Source organism: Colletotrichum godetiae, assembly GCF_030913485.1.
Source record: "Colletotrichum godetiae strain CBS 193.32 chromosome Unknown BDP55scaffold_5, whole genome shotgun sequence".
NCBI lineage: Eukaryota > Fungi > Ascomycota > Sordariomycetes > Glomerellales > Glomerellaceae > Colletotrichum > Colletotrichum godetiae.
Window position 1 is genome coordinate 1,713,723 of NW_026851253.1, and position 18,014 is coordinate 1,731,736.

General features: G+C 49.5%; 6 protein-coding genes and 1 non-coding gene across 7 annotated transcripts; 3 read left to right on the top strand and 4 right to left on the bottom strand.

The window, feature by feature from the left end:
• Nucleotides 1-223: 223 nt before the first annotated feature.
• On the bottom strand, nucleotides 224-303 carry BDP55DRAFT_t60. Its single transcript has one exon. It is a non-coding gene; the product is annotated as a tRNA-Thr (tRNA).
• A 1,577-nt stretch (nucleotides 304-1,880) lies between these two features.
• Nucleotides 1,881-3,017, top strand: BDP55DRAFT_627778 (glycosyl hydrolase family 61-domain-containing protein; the record flags this gene model as incomplete). Its single annotated transcript, XM_060571804.1, has 4 exons — nucleotides 1,881-1,973; nucleotides 2,028-2,177; nucleotides 2,241-2,906; nucleotides 2,964-3,017. 4 exons carry the CDS (start codon nucleotides 1,881-1,883, stop codon nucleotides 3,015-3,017), a joined length of 963 nt encoding a protein of 320 aa, XP_060434810.1.
• A 448-nt stretch (nucleotides 3,018-3,465) lies between these two features.
• Nucleotides 3,466-5,567, bottom strand: BDP55DRAFT_649614 (uncharacterized protein). Its single transcript, XM_060573920.1, has one exon. It carries the CDS (start codon nucleotides 5,381-5,383, stop codon nucleotides 3,626-3,628), a length of 1,758 nt encoding a protein of 585 aa, XP_060434811.1. The 5' UTR covers nucleotides 5,384-5,567; the 3' UTR covers nucleotides 3,466-3,625.
• Nucleotides 5,568-6,538: 971 nt separating this feature from the next.
• Nucleotides 6,539-7,934, top strand: BDP55DRAFT_317957 (uncharacterized protein). Its single transcript, XM_060566743.1, has 4 exons — nucleotides 6,539-7,369; nucleotides 7,447-7,479; nucleotides 7,533-7,813; nucleotides 7,886-7,934. The coding sequence occupies exons 1-3, from the start codon at nucleotides 6,724-6,726 to the stop codon at nucleotides 7,769-7,771; spliced, it is 918 nt and encodes a 305-aa protein (XP_060434812.1). The 5' UTR covers nucleotides 6,539-6,723; the 3' UTR covers nucleotides 7,772-7,813; nucleotides 7,886-7,934.
• Nucleotides 7,935-9,554: 1,620 nt separating this feature from the next.
• BDP55DRAFT_513022 (ankyrin repeat-containing domain protein) lies at nucleotides 9,555-10,148 on the top strand (the record flags this gene model as incomplete). Its single annotated transcript, XM_060567725.1, has 1 exon — nucleotides 9,555-10,148. A coding segment is annotated over one exon (594 nt), but the record flags the coding sequence as incomplete, so codon positions are not given.
• Nucleotides 10,149-10,996: 848 nt separating this feature from the next.
• On the bottom strand, nucleotides 10,997-12,688 carry BDP55DRAFT_627781 (uncharacterized protein; the record flags this gene model as incomplete). The annotated part of the gene is made up of 3 exons (XM_060571805.1): nucleotides 10,997-11,282; nucleotides 11,369-12,073; nucleotides 12,129-12,688. The coding sequence occupies 3 exons, from the start codon at nucleotides 12,686-12,688 to the stop codon at nucleotides 10,997-10,999; spliced, it is 1,551 nt and encodes a 516-aa protein (XP_060434814.1).
• An 868-nt stretch (nucleotides 12,689-13,556) lies between these two features.
• On the bottom strand, nucleotides 13,557-15,574 carry BDP55DRAFT_542972 (kelch repeat protein; the record flags this gene model as incomplete). Its single annotated transcript, XM_060568367.1, has 5 exons — nucleotides 13,557-14,070; nucleotides 14,136-14,456; nucleotides 14,513-15,212; nucleotides 15,275-15,370; nucleotides 15,430-15,574. The coding sequence occupies 5 exons, from the start codon at nucleotides 15,572-15,574 to the stop codon at nucleotides 13,557-13,559; spliced, it is 1,776 nt and encodes a 591-aa protein (XP_060434815.1).
• Nucleotides 15,575-18,014: the final 2,440 nt, after the last annotated feature.

Consider the following 18,014-nt stretch of genomic DNA (forward strand, 5'->3'; position numbering starts at 1 on the left):
CGATGGAGAGAAAATGAGGAACCATAACCAACAGTTTACTGGATTACTGCTGTGAGACTTTGTAAATACTGTCTAGCAAAACAAGAGAGCAAATAAAATCGGCTATCAGCTAAAGTTTCATGGTACTGGCGATAAGATAAGACATATATAGCCACATGGTATCCCGGTCTTTCAAAATGTTCGCTGCAGCAAAAACGTAACCCTTGATGAGTGATGTTGAAATTGCCTCGTGGCGGAATCGAACCGCCGATCTTCTCATGTCACTAATACTAGTGAGACGCTATACCACTTAGCCAACAAGGCTTGCTTCCTGAGGCTCAGATTGCAGAATATGATGGGCGACGAGAGGTGGGACAAGGGATGGAACTGGGCTGAGAGAACTGGGGCAATCTGGCCGGAGACAGCTCCTGATGGATGGACTTGCAGCTAGACTATGCACAGAAGCACTTGAACTGCAGGGCAGGGAGACCCTCCCGTCAAACATTCTTCGCTAGAAGTGGTCGATATCTGCAATACGGGTGTCTTTCAAGAACTACTCAAGTCAGAAAGTAAGAGGGCATTTGTTCACTTTAGTCCAAAAAACATATGTATTGTGGACGTGGTCGTGTGAGTACGACTTTCATCATGAGTAATCCGATCGAAAATGAATTGTTTCATGTGTCCAACTAGAACTTATATGTTATTCATTTGGTTTGTCGGCTGTTTTGAGACGTGGACCTTACGACTAACTACGGGCATCGCTGTTGATACCCATCAACCCGAACCTGTCAACAGGGAACTCCAACTAGGAACGTTATATAAGTATGGAAAATAGAGAGGCTTGCACCGACTTTAGTTTCTCTCTATGGTAGTGGACAGGAGGGAAGAAACTTGGAATAATGCCGGAAGGGCAACGAGAAACAGACGGTAAATATCTCCAGCGGGCCTCGAACATGATTCTCGAGGAGGATTTAGAAGTGCGAAACTAGGCACACTAGTATCGCTTGAATTTGGAAAGGAAATACAATTAGAATGAGAACGCTACCTTAAAACCCGCCGAGGTGTGATGAGATGTGGCCAAGTATATATGCCACGAATGCCTGGAGGTGTTGTTGACGTGTGAGAAGCTTATTAGCCGCGCAAAGATCGCTTCTTAAATCCCTCGCCTTTCACTTTCTGTTTAATCTCTCAGAGCTTTGGTTAAAAAGTGATCAAGTTTGGCCATAATATCGATTGTATTGAGTTGTCGACTTTTGAAGACACAAATATTTGTTATTTGCGTCATCCAAGGGCCCAAGGTTGTACGAGGTTGAATTCAATGAGTTGGAATTTCTCGCCACCCGATAATTACTTACACGTTTTGAGACTTGAGTTTCCCTCAAACCCAACGAGATAAGTGCTTTGACCTTGGATTCCAGCCCATTTAAACAAAACGGAACCAAAGCCACAATTCCCGCATTTGGCGTACCAACGACGGGGCTCGTCCTCCGTGATCCCATCCCACTGCCGAAATCCACCAATTACCGACACTAGTATACTGCCGCTGACAGCCTGGTCATCAAAATCTGAGGAAGTCCTAGAGCATGCGTCAAGGATCAGTTAATTGCGGTGTGCCGGCCACGTTCACGAGGTCCCAACTTCATTTACAACAGGCTCTCTCACTCGTCAAGTCGCCCGTCAAAGGCACCGAGAGATCCTAGCCAATAGTCACAGCCATAATATTCATACGCTGGATCAGACGATTCATTTAATTTCATTACAAATTCCTGGGAGTAAAGTCGGTTGAGATGTCGAGTATATATTAGCGAACCCAGGTTGAGCTTGCTGGGTTCGTCTTTTCCTGAAGGCATCCTCCTCGACATTAATCAGCTCTTCCCGTATTATACCAAGCTTTGATCGTCATGAAGTCTGCTATTTTATCCTTGTTGGCGATCGCGGCGAACCAGGTCTCAGCACATGCGACCTTCCAGGCTCTGTGGGTTGATGGAGTAGATGTAGGTCGAAGCCTGCGACCCAACACGTCCAAAATCTGCGCTGACTGATCGCAGTTTGGCGGGCAATGCGCTCGACTCCCGCTGTCAAACTCGCCTGTCCAAGACGTCACTTCCAATGATGTCCGATGCAACGCGAATGGCGGTCCAGTTGCTCGCAAGTGTGTGGTCAAGGCCGGGTCCTCGGTTGTAGTTGAGATGCATCAGGTACGTCAGTCCGTATAATTCAACATAGATATCCCATGTCAGATCTAACACCCGCACTTGCAGCAACCCAACGACCGAACATGCACCCAAGAAGCCATCGGGGGTGCCCACTACGGACCCGTTCTCGCCTACATGACCAAGGTCTCCGACGCTACGACCGCCGACGGCTCAACCGGCTGGTTCAAGATCTACCAAGATGGATGGTCCGCCGCGGCTGGCAGCGTCAACGGCGATGGCGACAACTGGGGCTCAAAGGACATGAACACCTGCTGCGGTAAAGTCCAGGTAAAGATTCCGTCGGATATCCCTGCCGGAGACTACCTTCTTCGCGCGGAGTCGATCGCCCTGCACGCTGCCGGCTCAAGCGGTGGCGCCCAGCTGTACATGACTTGCTTCCAAATCACTGTCACCGGCGGAGGAAGCGCTTCGCCCGGAACCGTCTCGTTCCCTGGAGCGTACAAGGCCTCTGATGCCGGTATCCTCGTCGACATCCATAGGACCTTGACCACCTACGTTGTGCCAGGCCCGACTGTGTACGCTGGGGGCTCAACTAAGAGTGCCGGTGCCGCTTGCGTTAGCTGCGAGTCGACTTGCACTGCGGGCTCTGGACCTACTGGAACCGCATCGAGCGTACCGCTGCCAACGGCCTCTGGCGGGCTTCCTGGCTGCACTGTTGCCAAGTATGCTCAGTGTGGTGGCGAAGGGTACACCGGCTGCACCACCTGTGTTGTAAGTTGTCATCATCCAAGGTTGTGCGAGACTGCGTGATACTAACGGTACGTAAAGTCGGGCTCAACCTGCCAAGCTGTTTCGGCACCCTACTACTACCAGTGTGGTTAAGACTTGACCTTGTAAAGCATAAATCGAAGTGCGGGCCGTGTCTTTCAAGATCATGTGAGATGTCCTGGAAGCGGTTATTTTAGGCCCGGGATACCTTTTTATTCTTCAACCAGATGAGCCTTTCTATAAGGAGTTGCTTTCGTCGCACGTCACGCGTGAGAGTTAACAGAGGCTGGGTTGTTAATCAATGTCTTGTATCATCAAATAGCATCCCTACTTCTCGTAGTGCCACAACGATATATGCATACATGAACTTTGTAGCCTGGGCCTCTTGAGACTTGATTCTTGTGATCTGTCGTTTCTTCGACCGGGCTGGGAGCACGTGGTTGTCTTTCTGAAGCAGTTGCTCTACAGTCCTCACAAAGCGAAGGTCCCAAAGCTTGAACAACTCTGGGAAAATGTTGACATACACATTTGACGCAATGGTATTTTGCACGTAACTAAGTTAGTTGCATTAGATACAGTATTATACAGTATAGGCTAGGTACGATATTGGTGCCTATAGAGAATAAAACAGTAAAATCAGACTTGCTCAACAACGATAGGTATGATACAATCGGCACTTGTATGCTTTGTCCGTCTCCCTCAAGTATCATACCACATCGCAATCATAATCCTCTATTTTCTAGATATCTTTCAGGCTGTGGTACTGGCGGATGCACCACTGTAATGTCAAAAAGCGGATGCGGCACCGTGGTCGGGTACCTCTGCGGTCGTTTCTGAAGATAAACCGGCGCATCAGATTCATCCTCTGGCCAAATACCTGCTTCGTCACCCCTCAGATCCTCACGCCTAGGACGAGACGTGCCTCCGTTATCCTCAAATGAAACCTTTCGAGTCCTAAACCCACTGCGTGGTCGTTCTGGTCTCAAAGGCCCTGGCGAACCATAGCCGCTGTCGCCGGGAGATAGACCCCCCCAAAGCGGCGCATTCATGTCCCGTTGGATTTCCGGTACAAAAGTTCTTTCCCTTCTCTGGCGAGCTTTCTTAGAGGTAGGTGGGCGCCCGGCCCAAAAGGCCTCATCTCGTCCTTGTTGTAGGTCGACCTCCTGCTGAGAAGGTTGACCAAAGCTTGGCTGGTTTGAAATGAACAGGTTGCTGGATGTAGTTGGAGCAGTATTCCAATGCCGTGGGAGTGGTCTATAGCCTCCTGACAAGTGAACATCTGATACCGCTCGTCGATGAGATGGTCTATCGGGAGTATGATAGCCTCCGAGGTCTAACTGTGATGGTATCTTCAATTCTCTCAGAGTTTCAATGACAGTTGATCGCACAAGAGGTTCAGAGTCGCGGTCATCATGGACCGATGGAACAGGCGTTGCAAACACCCTAGAGCCAATATCGGAGCGGAGGATTCGTCTGCTAGATTCCGAGCGTAGGTCAATGTCTCTTAACTGAGCGTTGGCTCTGTCGAGCTCCTTTCGCATGGTCCTCTGCACCTGCCTGGCCAAGGAGGCTTTTAGTGCTGTCGCCGCCGCTCTTTGTTTCTCCTTTTCCCTCCGAGCTTTCTCCTTGACATCCCGGTCATCCAGTCTTTTGTATAAATCTTCCACCGCATTCCAGCATTCTTGATCGCAAGTAGGTTCGGTCGTCTGTTTGAGGGCTTTATTTTGTCTTGGCTTAGGTTGTTTCTTGGGCTCAAGGGCAGTTGTATCTGCGTAGTAACCCTCGAACGACTCTTGCGGTGCGGCGTACTGGGTCCGATGATCTTTGCGGCGGATCGGGAAAAAAGGTTGCTTGCGGGGGCCGGTAAGAGCATGAATGTGAGGTAAAGCATCGTACGGATGAGGATGAATTGGTTCTGGATGTGGTACATAGTAAGGACCATAAGGATCAATCGGTGGAGGAGGTGGTCTCATAGCACGGGGCCCTCCCATCGAATTTCTCCAACCGCCATGGTGAGGTACTGGAGGATGGAACCGCATTGGAGGCGCATACATTGGATATGTGCCGGGATAATGGGGGACTCCGTGGTAGTTCATTGTTGGAATTTTAGGATGTTGATCGAATCTTTGAGGGTCGTTGGGACCGGAATGCTGAGGCAGTGGATTTCTTTTTGGGTGACCTCTCCTCTGCAAAGGATCTGCGAAATCTTCTAGGTAACCTCGCCGATAAGGGACTGCTTGGCCGGTGGTGAATCTCGCTTCTTGATAACTGCTATAGCTGTCTGGATCGGGGTGAGTTCCGTCCCATCCAAGTCGTGAGGCAGTATCTTCGAAGTTGTCGAGAGGTTTTGTGTTGCGCTGGTGATGTCTGTACGATGTTCGTCGTTCGTTGAGTTCCGATTCGCTCCAGTCCGTTTCCTCCGGAGTACTTTGTTGTTGACCTTGATCGCTTTGTGTAGAATAGGGGAGCGCCGGAGTCATGATATAGATGGCAAGAGAAGGAGTGTTGAACGGAGAGGGGAATAGTTGACTTTCAAAGCATACTATCAATCGCTAGATGTGGATAATGCGACAGAGTCCCAATTTGCTGAAATGGGGGCCTGTGGTGTGGCTTCTGCTTTATATTCGTCATCATATTCCGATCCACGTCGTCCCAAATGAGAACGCGCGGGATAGGTTCGGCTCTCTTCGAAACATTTACCTGTCGGTCGGCTTCTGGAGACCGCCATTGAGCCAGCATACTATTGGTTCCAATATGGTTGTTGGTTCGTGTTGGCAGTCATGTGTCGTACGGCGATGAAAGGGAGGCCACCCGTTCGCCGTTCATCCAGCTGCTCCGACCAGACAGGTCGCCGCTCCGGCCGTCGCTTACCTCGTTTCATTCTTGGACATAGGGACCGAGCATGACTTTCAAGCAGGCTATGCTAGAGATGCAGCTGCCTTGCGGACGCCTTGAATTCTGCCTTGAAGTCAATCGGCTTTTCGCAGCTCACATATGCGATCATTTGCGCTAGAAGGGCGCTAATGTATGGTGCGAGATGCAGAAAACTACGTCGATAGGTAAAGTATTCACTTAGACATGGGTCAAGGTAAGATAATTGGTCTTCAGCACTAACCTACGGAAGTAGGCAGGCCAGGCTCTGTAAACGATGAAGTCTTCAGCGTAGCTTTGCAAGGGTTCAAAACTTAGAAAGATCTTGTGTAACTATCATGAAAGTGAAGTAAGACCCTGAATTGAGGCCGCATCTTTTTCAAAGAGCATTTCCAATACCCACCTTACATTTCAGACCAACAGAGCGAAACGCTTGTAGAACGTTACACGTTAACGGATGCTTCAAGCAGGCTGGCATGCAATACATATGCGTGTGGTAAGATTTTGCAGCCGGTTGTCCGATAAAGGTGGCAGTGTTGACGCGTTTGGGATAAGCGACGTGGGGATTTTGAGCCAGTAGCATAAGCCAATGCCTCCAAGATCATGGTGTGAAGCTCAGCCTGCGTGACATGTCTCTGTTCTGCAAGTTGGATTGGCGCAATCAAGTGGGCGCGAAGTGTTCTCTGTGATTCGTTGGCTCATCGGCCAAGGGTATGATTCAAATGCTCAAACAGAGAGAGGCTGCCGAATCCAAAACTGTTCCTAATAGGTAGTCCATAAGTTGTTCAGTCGGAACATATCCCAAACTCTACAACATAACTGCCTTGATAATCCGCGGCTGTACCTTGATGTTGGCTACAGCACAGTATTTGAGCTTGCACATCTATTTCCAGAACTCCTCCAACGGCGGCTATTTTGGATACCTACCTCAGATTAATAGCTTTCCAACATGGATCCTCTAAGCATCACAGCGAGCACTCTAACCGTCATCCAGTCGTTGCTGGCTACCTTCGATACCATCAAACATATCAGGGGTTTACCCGCCGCCTTCAGGGAAGTGGGGGAAAGCCTCCCACTCGTCGAGAACACATTGCAACTCGTGCATGAAGCGTTGAAAGCCGAGAAGCCATACGTAGCGGCTGAGAAGGAACTCATAACCGCACTGTTTGATTGCCAAAATCGGGCTTCCACTTTACGCGACATCTTCAAAGATATCGAGGGCGGCAAGAACCAGGAAAAGGAGGCCAAGGAGTGGTCGGCTCTTGCTAAGTTCTATCACAACAAAATTGTACCGCTGGGCAAGGCTCACAAAGTCGAAAGCCTGATGCAGGACATACTCAAAAAGCTCAAGGTGCTTGCCATTCGACAGATATTCAAGGCAAGTGCGGAGTTGCAGAAGCAGGTCGACAGCCTAGAGGATGCGATTCGATCTTTGTCGGAAGTGGACCCGTCACTCCAAGACTCTGACGTCGATGCCGCCTCAAACAATATCTCAATGAACAACTACAACAAAGCGAAGGAACTGGTTTCGACAGGCAGCAATGCGGACATTGCGATGGGGGATAAGTACCACTCAGGCCACAACATGTATTTTGGTAGGAGATCAAGAGACAGCGATTCTGACTGAAGGGCTTCAAGCTTAGATTGCTGACAACTAGCAAACCTTTTGTAGCGAATCATTATTATCAAGCCTCTGGTGCCACCGGTTCGTTTTCACTTGACCAAACTACTGATGTCTCCTGTTCTCACCAAAGAAAGTGGACCACCCAGAGCTACATATTGCCGACTGGCTAAGGCTAGTATCACGGCCAGTGGATGTTGCAAGGATACAAACCGAAACATTCCAGATCGCTCTGAAAACTCCCGGTGCAGGGAACGCGATAATTCAACGATCAGCCTTCGAGAGATGGTATGCTGGAGATTTTCGGAAGTTTTGGTGCTATGGAATCCGTATGTTATCTTCGTTGCAATTACCTAGACTAAGAACGGAGATCTGACGGCAAGGCTCTTTTAGCTGGATCTGGGAAGACCGTTCTTGCGTAAGCGTGCAATCTTTGTTCTCACCATAGGCTTCACTCTCTTCAGAGCTCGGACTGATCACGGTTTTGCAGATCTATTATGGTCGATCATATTTCCAAGCGAGTGACAAGACACGGCAGCAAGGAAGTCTGTGTCTACTTTTATTTTGACTACACAAAGCATGCCGAGCAGGTTATCACCAATATTTTATCCACAATACTACTACAGCTTTTACAAAACCAGGACGTTCTCTCCCCTGAAACTCAGCGCGTCGTCAATACCTGGAAAAGGACTCGACAAGTCCCGACTGAGGAAGATTACATCAAAATGATCGCATCGCAGGCAGAATTGTTTTCCACTATTTACATGGTAGTAGACGCCCTCGACGAATGTTCCGACAACTCTGTAGAAAATACTCTTGCAACTTTCCTGGAGAAATGCCAGAACTTGCCGAAGAGCTTTAGGATGGTTTACACGTCGAGACCGGGATCTCATTTCTATCGAATGATAAGTCCAGACCACAAATGTGAAGTTAAGGCAGATAAACTCGATGTCAAGGCTTACTTCGACAAGTTCATCGAAAGCCATTACGACTTTCAACAAGTTGTAGAGAACGGCTGTATAGCGGATCCGTCATTCAAAACCAAGATTGTAGCAGCGATTATGAAAAAGTCTCAAGGAATGTAAGACTCAGAAGTCATTCAACGGTCTATTTACTGGTTGTTGACCGCGTGTAATAACAGGTTCCTTCTAGCGCATCTGCATATCGAATCCTTGGCCTCGACGCTTAGTCTCGTAGAGCTTATCAACAAACTGTCATACCTCTCAGCAAGTCCGCAGGAGGTCTATCACCAGGCAATGGACCGCATAAAAACCAATTCGGTTTCGAAGCGAATTCTGGCTATTCATGCCTTGTCTTGGGTCGTTTACGCCAAGCGAGCTCTGGCCGTCGATGAGCTTCTACATGCTGTCGCAATCCGCAGTACCCCGCCAGTCTCATTCACCGACAACAAGTTGACAAAATACCACCTTCCCACATCATCCAATATGTGCACGGAAGAAGTTCTTTTGTCAGCCTGTATCGGCCTACTCGTCGTCGTTCCTGGTGGTTCCATGTCTTCACCTAACAGGACTGTTCGATTGGCTCATGCCACTGCGGCGGAGTATCTCTTGGCTCAAGAGATCATTAGGGATGAGCAGGCTACCCTTCTGGAAACGAGTTTAAACTGCCTTTACCACGCCCCAAGCCAGGAAGCCTCCTTCTCTGAGGAAGAACTCAACAAACACTGCAAGATGTATCCTCTTTTCCGCTATGCAGCGACGTACTGGGGGGTTCACTTCTCCGAGCTGGCAAAAGTGAAGGGGAGTAGTTACAAGTTGGCCTGGGACTTTGCATCAGATGAATGCAAGCTGGGCAATGCATTGAGAACGATGACCGTTCCAAGTATTTCGCACCAGATAAGTGCACCTGCTGGACATATCTCAGCGTACTTCGGCCTCGAGAATCTGGTCAAGAGGGCGATATCAAAGATCGGGTACGTCGGCTTTAACGACAGAACAAAGAGCGGAGAGACCCCATTGCACTGGGCGATAGCCCATGACCAGCGAGACTTTGCAGTGTTCCTGATCAACGAAGGGGCCGACCTCAACATCCAAAATACTAATGGCAAGACGGTTTTACACATGGCAACGGCGATGGACCACAGGTACTTTACCAAGATTCTGATTGAGAAAAAAGTAGACCTCGAGCTTCAAGACTCTGAGGGATACACTTGCTTACGTTGGGCCGCTCGTTATGGACATCAGAGGACCGTTAATATGCTGCTCAAGGCCGGAGCAAAGATTAGTGCGTCTGACAAGGACGGATACACGGCGCTACGCTGGGCAGCACGAGAGGGATACAAGTCGATCGTCAAGACTCTAATCGATAGAGGCTCATCGATCGAGTCAGCTGGTTCCGAGGACTGGACATTGCTGAGATGGGCAGCACAAGAGGGCCAAGATTACATCATCAGCCGTTTAGCTAAGAGAGGTGTCGGTTTGGATGTTTCGGACTCCGAGGGGCTGACTGCTCTGAGCTGGGCCGTGAAGTACAACCGGGAGATGACTGTTTGGCAGTTGATCAAGGGTGGTGCAGATGTCAACAAGCCGGAGATAAAGGGAAACCGACCTCTTCATCTTGCTGTAGACAATACTAGCGGTCATCACGACAAGAGCTCTCTGAACATCCTCTGGATTCTCCTGCAGAATAGAGCCAAGATTGACGCTAGGAACAAACACGGAATGACACCTCTGCATCTAGCAGCGGCCCGAGGAAACGCGTCAATCGTTTGGCTGCTGCTTCAAAACGGAGCAGGCCCAAGTCAAGTTGACACAAATGACCATAACGCACTATACAAAGCCGTAGTTGGGCAACATCTTGAATGCTGCCAAGTTCTGATTCAAAAAGCGGAGCATCTCGTCAATACCACGGACTTGTCATGGCGTACGCCTTTGCACGAGGCGGCTTCAACAGGGTGCCTCCCGATTGTGGAAATGCTCCTGCGTCACAATGCACAAATAGACGCTCAGACTCAGAACGATCAAACACCGCTATATCTTTCAATCTTCCAAGGTCATCCTAGAGTCGCAGAGTTTCTAGTCAAGAAAGGTGCAGACTTGCAGATTCTCAACACTAACGAGCGATGGACGGCGTTGCATCTCGCAGCGTTGATAGGAAGTCTTAGTATTGTAGAGGTGCTTATCAATCATGGGGCAGACATCGACGCGCAGGATCGACAAGGGTATACTGCGCTGCATCTTGCGCTCCAAAAGGGGCATGACAGGATCGCGGATTGCCTGAAGACGAATAGGGCAGTTGCACAACAACTAAACTTTGAAGGGCTGATGGCAAAGAGCTCTAGCGCAAAAAGCGGAGAAGAGCCCTTCAAAGCGACTAACAAGCCCTTCACGTTCGAAGAAGCAAACAGTGCTGGGCCGACAGAAACTGAGGATACGCCTTGGTGGAAGGGGGATAAGAGGTTCACGGCTACTGTGGAGGATGGATGACCTCTGGTCAATACGTGAGGTCGAGGAGTCTGCACTAGAATTCATAGAAAATAAACTCGCCCATTAGGTAGACGATAAATTCGATAGTGACTTGCACTTCTAACTCATTTAACTGAAATGAATGCCAACACAATAATATCGAGGAGACCCGGAGATCAGTCCTTCTTCTCAACTTTGTCCAGTAGATCCAAAATCTCTCTTGCAGCTTTCTCTCTTCCCGCGCCCTCGGGGTGCTGCTTCGCCAAAGACCGAGCTCGTTCCTGCATTGCTTGCGCTTCGGGGCCAAGCACGACTTCTATCAGCTTTTCAGAAAGTTCATCTCTCTCCCAATAAGGCTTGGCCTTCCTGTTGGCCCACTTCCCGATGCCCAAGATCTCTGACCGAATGGCGAAGTCATAGCAGTCGCCCCAGCCTGGTAGAACAACTTGTGGGATGCCGGTACTAAGATTGAAGTCAGTGAGAGCTCTTGAGTTGCAGCTGACATTTCGGAAACAAAGTTTAGCCTAGTTGAGCGAGGAAATGCTTACCATAAAGCTTCATGGAAAGAGTTGGAACCGCCATGACTGACACAACACACCAGATGGCCGGACTCCAGAATAGACTTTGGCTCAGCAGTAACCCAGTCTGTGATCTTGACTCTTTCCTGCTCGAGGAACGGACTCAGTAGTGCCTTGATATCAAGCCATGGCCCAGAGTACTCCGCTGCGTTCTCATTGTCTCCCAACTTGCGCGGCATCTTCCATAGGACTTGGAGTCGAGTTTCGTCTCCAGAACCACCCTTGTGCTCATCTACTTGATCAAGAAGATTTCGGATTGCATGAGCAAATTCCGTCGCCTTAGGAATATCGTAAAAGTGGTGCGTGCCGAGGCTGATGAAGACTGTCGGCCCTCGACCCAGCCACTTGGCGAGTTCAGGGTCTTCGAGTTCAATCTTGGGAGCAGCGCGCGTGATAGAACCACATGGAGTGATGGACTCAGGGATCGTCTCAAAGGGAAAATCAATGTCGGGGCTGTTGGCGACGAGGATCCGAAGGCCCTTGGGTGGAGCTTTCAGAAGGCCTAGCTCGTTCCAGGTGATGATCTCGATGTTTGGTCCAGCTTGCTTGGCCAAATATGCTGTGACTCGCTTATATCTCGGATCGGAGAACAGTCCATACCCAGCGACGAAGTTGAAGAACACGTTGAGAGGGATGAGATGCAGTGGGATCGGAAACGGCAGGCTTGACTGTATGCTTGGCAGGCGTTAGGTTTCGGATTGAGACTTGGATTTTACTCGTGTGCACTCACATTGGATACTTCCACAGCATTGCCAACTTGGGTTGCATTGGCAACGCGAATTCTTTGATGGTGTTTGGGGCAAGACAAATCCAGTTGATCTTCGCATGGTTGGCAAAGGTTGTAGCCGGAGAGAAGAATGACTCCACCACAGTTACATCAGGCTTCACTTCTTCGAAAACTTTTTCGATAGCTTTGTAAGTCTCGAAAAACTCCTCCGGGCTCCATGGGAGGGCGAGGCCGGCAAGTGTGAGCATGTTGCGGGAGGTATTGACGAGCCCGGGCTTTGTAAGCCAAGTAGCCAGGGCAGGATTGTCCGGTCTGTCTACGGCCTCGAAGTGAGAGAGGCCGACGAGTGGATGTAGCTTGACGGCGTTCCCAGCGGGGGCTCCCTCTATCTTGCCGCATTGGTTGACGAAGCGGTGGAGCTGAGCGTCGAAGCCTGCTTGTGAGCCAATGTGTACCTCAACATCGGGGTTGATCTGCATCAACGCGTAAGTAGCTGAAAGAATGACATTGGCTTGGCCATAGTCTTTGTTGCAGAGAAACAAGATCTTCTTAGTTGAAGACATCTTGAAGGGTGGCTGAATGGGTGACAGGCTGTCGTAGGGTGGGTGTAGCTTAATCAAGCCATCAAAAAACAGAGCTGGGGGTTTCTTCGAGATAGCCTGGGTCTTTAACGAAGAGAGTTTTCAGGAGTAAAATGGAGAGCCTTTGGCTCTCGTCTGTTAACTCAGGTCGCACAATTCCTATGTTTCCTTCATGGAAAATCTCGGAACCACGCCAACGCATCGTGAGGTCTGGGCATTGATTGTTGCTGCATGACTTGCAGAAATCGTATGGATATCATTCTGATAACTCAATTCAACGAACTTAAGGATAAATACTTTGTGCTGTTCCCTGCCGTATTGTTTTACACAGCCAAGCAATTCGACATGGCTAGCTGACGTGAGATAGACCGGCATCGCGCACTTTGACGTTGCAAATTGAGCCAAAAGGGCAAGAGGATGTGGATGGTGTATAGCGATAGCTCCACTACGAAAGGATTCCCGTTGGACACCTTATCTCAATGTTCCTTTCGATTTACGAGAGGTGCGTTCGGATTACGTCCCTAAGTGGAGTTTGTGTGACATGACAGTCTGAGTATTGTGGTGATCACTGCCGCTCGAATGGGCAAAGGAGACCGGTTGGAGACAGCCGGGCCGAGTCGTCACTTCCTTCGAGGTCACAAACATACCATTTCTGGTCAGATATGCTGGTAAGTGGAGACGGATTGGGCTTTATTACCAAAGTCTGCAGTTGAAAAGCGCGGTTACTGTATTTGATTGGGTCATAGATGAGGCTGAGGCAACATCGATACTACGCCGAGATTACTTGCGTTGTTCTGGCATTTAGACTGCAGCAAGTATTTGACAGCTCGTGTTTATTAGAAATGCGCGTCTATAGCAGATCACGTCTAAATTTGGAGTGATCTCCATCTCCGTGTCCCAAAAGAGTGTTATGGGAGTCAAGTTCAGTAACAGTGTAGTGATGAACTCCCGAGGCACCCATCTCATGCTTCGGTACTTCTGCCCACATCTCGTGCTTGGGTATCGACCCACCGTATAATTCATTTTGTGGCACATCCGAATGCAGCTCCCCTGGAGCCACAGAGTGGTAGTAAGCCTGATATGCTCCGTCACCCTTTAAGTGGTCAGGATATGGAGCAAGTGCAGTTGCAGCTTCCGCTGTTTTCTTCTGCTTTCGACGTCTGACGAAGCAGAAGAGAGCAAACCCGATGATTGCACCGACGATGGCTCCCACGACAGCTCCGACAATGGCAGCTATTGGGGCAGATCCCTTGGCGTCTTTATCGCCAGACGAATCTTGATTGGTTTCACCTGTAGTGTTGGAGTTTGACTTTCTGAATAGTGCCTGGACTTCATTGGATGACCACTGGACAGAGTTGGTACCACTAGATTCATGTTAGCACCTTGGTTCATGCCGTCAGCTTGCCAATAGTTGGCTGGTGTTACATACGTTTGCTGATACCAGTCACCAACTATTTTTGCGCTTTCGTAGTCTTTGGCATCTGCATCGTAGTCCGTCTTCCAAGTCCAGTCCGTCATGTCGAAGAGACCAAGTCCTTGCGGCCAAGGGTCGGCACTTGTATATCCCGTCTTCCCATCTGCTCCCCCAACAGATAGCATTTGACGGCGGCCAACTACTGCGCAGCAATGATTTCTCCTTGGGTTTTTTGATTCGTAAGGGACTTGATTCCAGAAGAATCCCGGAATGCTCAGGACAAAGACGTCGTCGTAAGTTGAACCTGTTTCACTGTTGGTGCCGCCAAATACAAAACTAAACGTTCGTCAGCATCGACGATGGGGTCATCTAAGGTCGATGGGAATGCTCACATCTCGTAGGTTCCGTTGTTACCTTCGACACCAACACTGCAAAAGTTGCTACGGGGAGTAGGCGCGTTCCCAGTCGTCTTCTGCCAGTACCAGTCACTGGTTACTGGGTCCATGAATGTCAAGTTACTGAAGTCCTGCCACCCGAGGGGCTTCGCCTGATCAGGTTCAAGGCCCCATGTCGCTCCGCCCATTATGGTGATGAGACCGTTCGGACCGAAAGTCGGAATGTAGATTGCAGAGCCCCCCGTTAATGTGCCGTACTTGGAAAATGCATCGTTTGTCTCGTTCGTCCAAGACCTCGTGGTCATATTATAAGAGAGAATGCCGGGGAGTGGCTGCGAGTATGGGTTCGAGGTTGTCCAGCCCGATGATTGTCCTCCAAACCAGAACCCAGCGTCCGGGGTGCTAGCGAATGCGCCTCCTTCATTCCGTCGCAGTTCCTGGAAAAGTGTTGGATTTGCTGGCGTCTCCTTTGACCACGTGCCACCTCCTTTGCCGTCCGCTTCGAACTTCCAAGACGTGGGCTCTTCCAAGGGTGCTCCAAATGGGCTATGCCCGCCCCAGATCCAGAATGTATTCTTCGCGTCGTTCTTCCACATCGCCTGTTGATCCATGGTTTTCGGCGTCTTCGGGATCTCCCTAATCCTGACGCTGGTTGCGGACCATGACGTCGTCAAATCGATCGATAATGTGGAGTTCACTAGAATTCGCAGCGCATGAGAAGGTATCGGGGTTGATTGCTTCGTCGTTGAAGTTACTGACCTGCATTGGAGCCCCGCGACGTTATCGGGTTACCTCGCGCATCGAGCTGAGATACCTCTCCGCCATCGATGTAGGCATAATCGCCGAGAACCGCGACTACATGGCGAAAATGTTAGTTGTAGTTCATTGAGAAATGGTCGACATGCACTAATTACCTCTTGCCTCTGCTCGACGTAGGAAGATCTCTGGTGAGGGTACGTCTGATAATTCCCAAGCGCGCTTCGATTGCGCATTCGAGAAGCTAGGCAGCTGCAGCACACATCCCAGCAAAGCGCCCTTCACCCACGACTTGAAGTACATCGTTTCGCGAAATGGAAGAGCGCAAGAGAAGAGATGAAACGAGTGACGCGACGAAAAACGCCGAATGTAGCGGAAAGAGAGGAACGAGGAGGAGCAAGTCAAGTCTCAGCCATCAAACTCCCCGCCATGCCCGGAGGAAATGCTTCAAAAGCCCGAGAAAAGGGAATGCTGGCTTCTCGGTTGAGGCTGATGCTGCCGAAATTAACCTCAAACCCAAAACATGCCGAAAGCCTGCAGACCCATGACGCTAAATTAGAGGCGATGAGCCAAAATGTGCTGGTATTGGGCGAAATGGTTCGCGAAGGATCGTTAGCGCCCTTGGCATGCTGACGGGCTTCCAAGCCCTCGTCCCTCCCTTTCATAGCCTGGCGTTGACACGTTGATTATCAAGACCTAACAATGTCGTTTCACTGTCTATCAACGGCCTGTCAGAAGTAACGGCCTGGTAAAAATGAAGATCGTGGTGTGCTGGACTGAATGACACCCAATCGGTTGGCTCTCGCTCCAACCGAGCTTCCATTTTGAAACGGCCAGAGAAGCTCAAGATGAAGTCCTCGTACTCCGTAGAAGAGCGATGGCGGCAGATGGGCATTGATGAACCTGGGTTGTTCTGTGGACCAAACACACAGGCAACAGCTTAATCGATTTAAGGTGCAATAAGCCTTGTTCTGTCGGAGATCGTGGCCGATAGTGGGCCAAAAAGCGCCCGCGGAAATACGGGTAGTACATAATGTGAGATTATCATCCTTGTAACACAATCCCCTGACGATTTAGGGGCAGCTCTAGGGGCTATGTACAGAGTAGCGCGCCCTCGTAATACCTCTCTAATTCTTTGTTGGTTCGGCTCAGACAAGGAGGAAGGGATTCAGTCAGAATCGTTTGAAGTATATCCGATGTTGCTGTAGCCAATAAACTCATATTCTCGCCCACCACAAAACGTCAGCGCTTTCTCTAGCAATGGATACCCCGAATAGTCTTCATAATCCCAGTCAAGTCTGATGGCAACAGTAATGCTGCAGTTTCCTTACATGAACTATGTTCAAACTTTCCTCAAAGAGCGAAAGTTCTCTTTGAGGTTAACGAAAGATACGGTTATATCTAGAGTCCTCGACCTTCATAGCAAAACTTCAACGTCAGTCGAAATAAAGAGATATAATTATCAGAACACCATGGTATCAAAGCAAAAAACCTACATTGAACTTCACTTTCTACCCGTCATCACAACCCGCAATTTCTATTGATAGAAGCTCTGTCACAGGTGAACCTGAAAGATGGCCGACCCCGAGATTGGCAAAGGCCCAGCTGAACCAGTAGCACCAAAGACGGTCGAGAGTGTGCCTCAATTACCAGCTTAGGGCAGGGCGCCCGGGGAGAAGCGGAAGAAGGACGCCAAGAATGATCCAGGTGACAATTCCGCACATGAGCACGTTTCGTTTCCCTCATTTCCTGGCGAAGCGGGTGACGAGACTTTGGGGTAAAGTCAAAAGGGAAAACGGCCTGTTCTTGCAGAGACTGTAAAGGAAAGTCGCAAGGAGCAAGCGTCAGCAGAGGGAGAGGATGTACAGGAAATTCAAAGGGAACAACCACCAGTGGAGGTAGAATCAACAGAGCAAGAACCACAGAGCGAATGGAAGCAGCGGCCACGCAGAGCTTCATCGTTGCGGTCCTGGAACGGGAGATGAGGTTGTTCAATAGAGACCCCTAGACGTTCAATCAAAACCCATCCGACACGAGATAGAAATGAGTTCGATGACTCAGATATCTTCATATGCCGTAGATAAAGGATTAACTGGAGTCCCTTTCTGCTGTGCTCGCCTTCGCGACTACAGGTAGCCAACCTCATGCAGCCAGGAGTAAACTCATCCGCACCACCCAATACAACAAAACTCAACTGGCTGTTTCTCAGGTGAACTTTCAAGCCTGATCTACCATTGAGGTCTCATTCTATTCGGTCTCATCAACATCCGGCCGTCTTTCCGATATTAAAATAATGGGGAACTTGGTGATTCTATGGGACAACAGCAGACGATATGGCGACTACAAAACCAGCTCAAAAAAAAAAAACCTTTATTTCGTCTTAAAGATGCGAAATTAGGTAATTGTTTGAAGGGTTGACGGGGTCATTTTCTTTTCGCCGTATAGTCTTCATACGCAGTTGGGCGTCAATAAACGCTGGCTGAGCTCAACGCTTGAGCCACCGAGAGGGACGCGGGTTGTGCCGTAACTGAATCTTCATCTCTGAAGCCGCGGAAAATTCTCGCCCAGACAAAACAAACCAGTGTGTCACGACGATTCATGACTATGCCCCTGAGCAAGTAAGCCCGGATCTCGGCCGGAAAGAGAGTCAGGAGGCGAGTAACGGGTGGGAACTACCCAAGATGTGAAAGCTGAGCACAAATGAAACCTCGTAAGAAGTTATAACATGGCCTGGCTTCCCGCC

What these genes read in the sequence shown, in the direction of transcription:
- BDP55DRAFT_649614 (XM_060573920.1), bottom strand. Translation starts at nt 5,383, where the DNA reads ATGACTCCGGCGCTCCCCTATTCTACACAAAGCGATCAAGGTCAACAA.
- BDP55DRAFT_317957 (XM_060566743.1), top strand. Translation starts at nt 6,724, where the DNA reads ATGGATCCTCTAAGCATCACAGCGAGCACTCTAACCGTCATCCAGTCG. An exon ending in AGGCCACAACATGTATTTTG is followed by an intron (nt 7,370 to 7,446) that starts GTAGGAGATCAA and finishes AACCTTTTGTAG; the next exon opens with CGAATCATTATTATCAAGCC. An exon ending in TCAAGCCTCTGGTGCCACCG is followed by an intron (nt 7,480 to 7,532) that starts GTTCGTTTTCAC and finishes CACCAAAGAAAG; the next exon opens with TGGACCACCCAGAGCTACAT.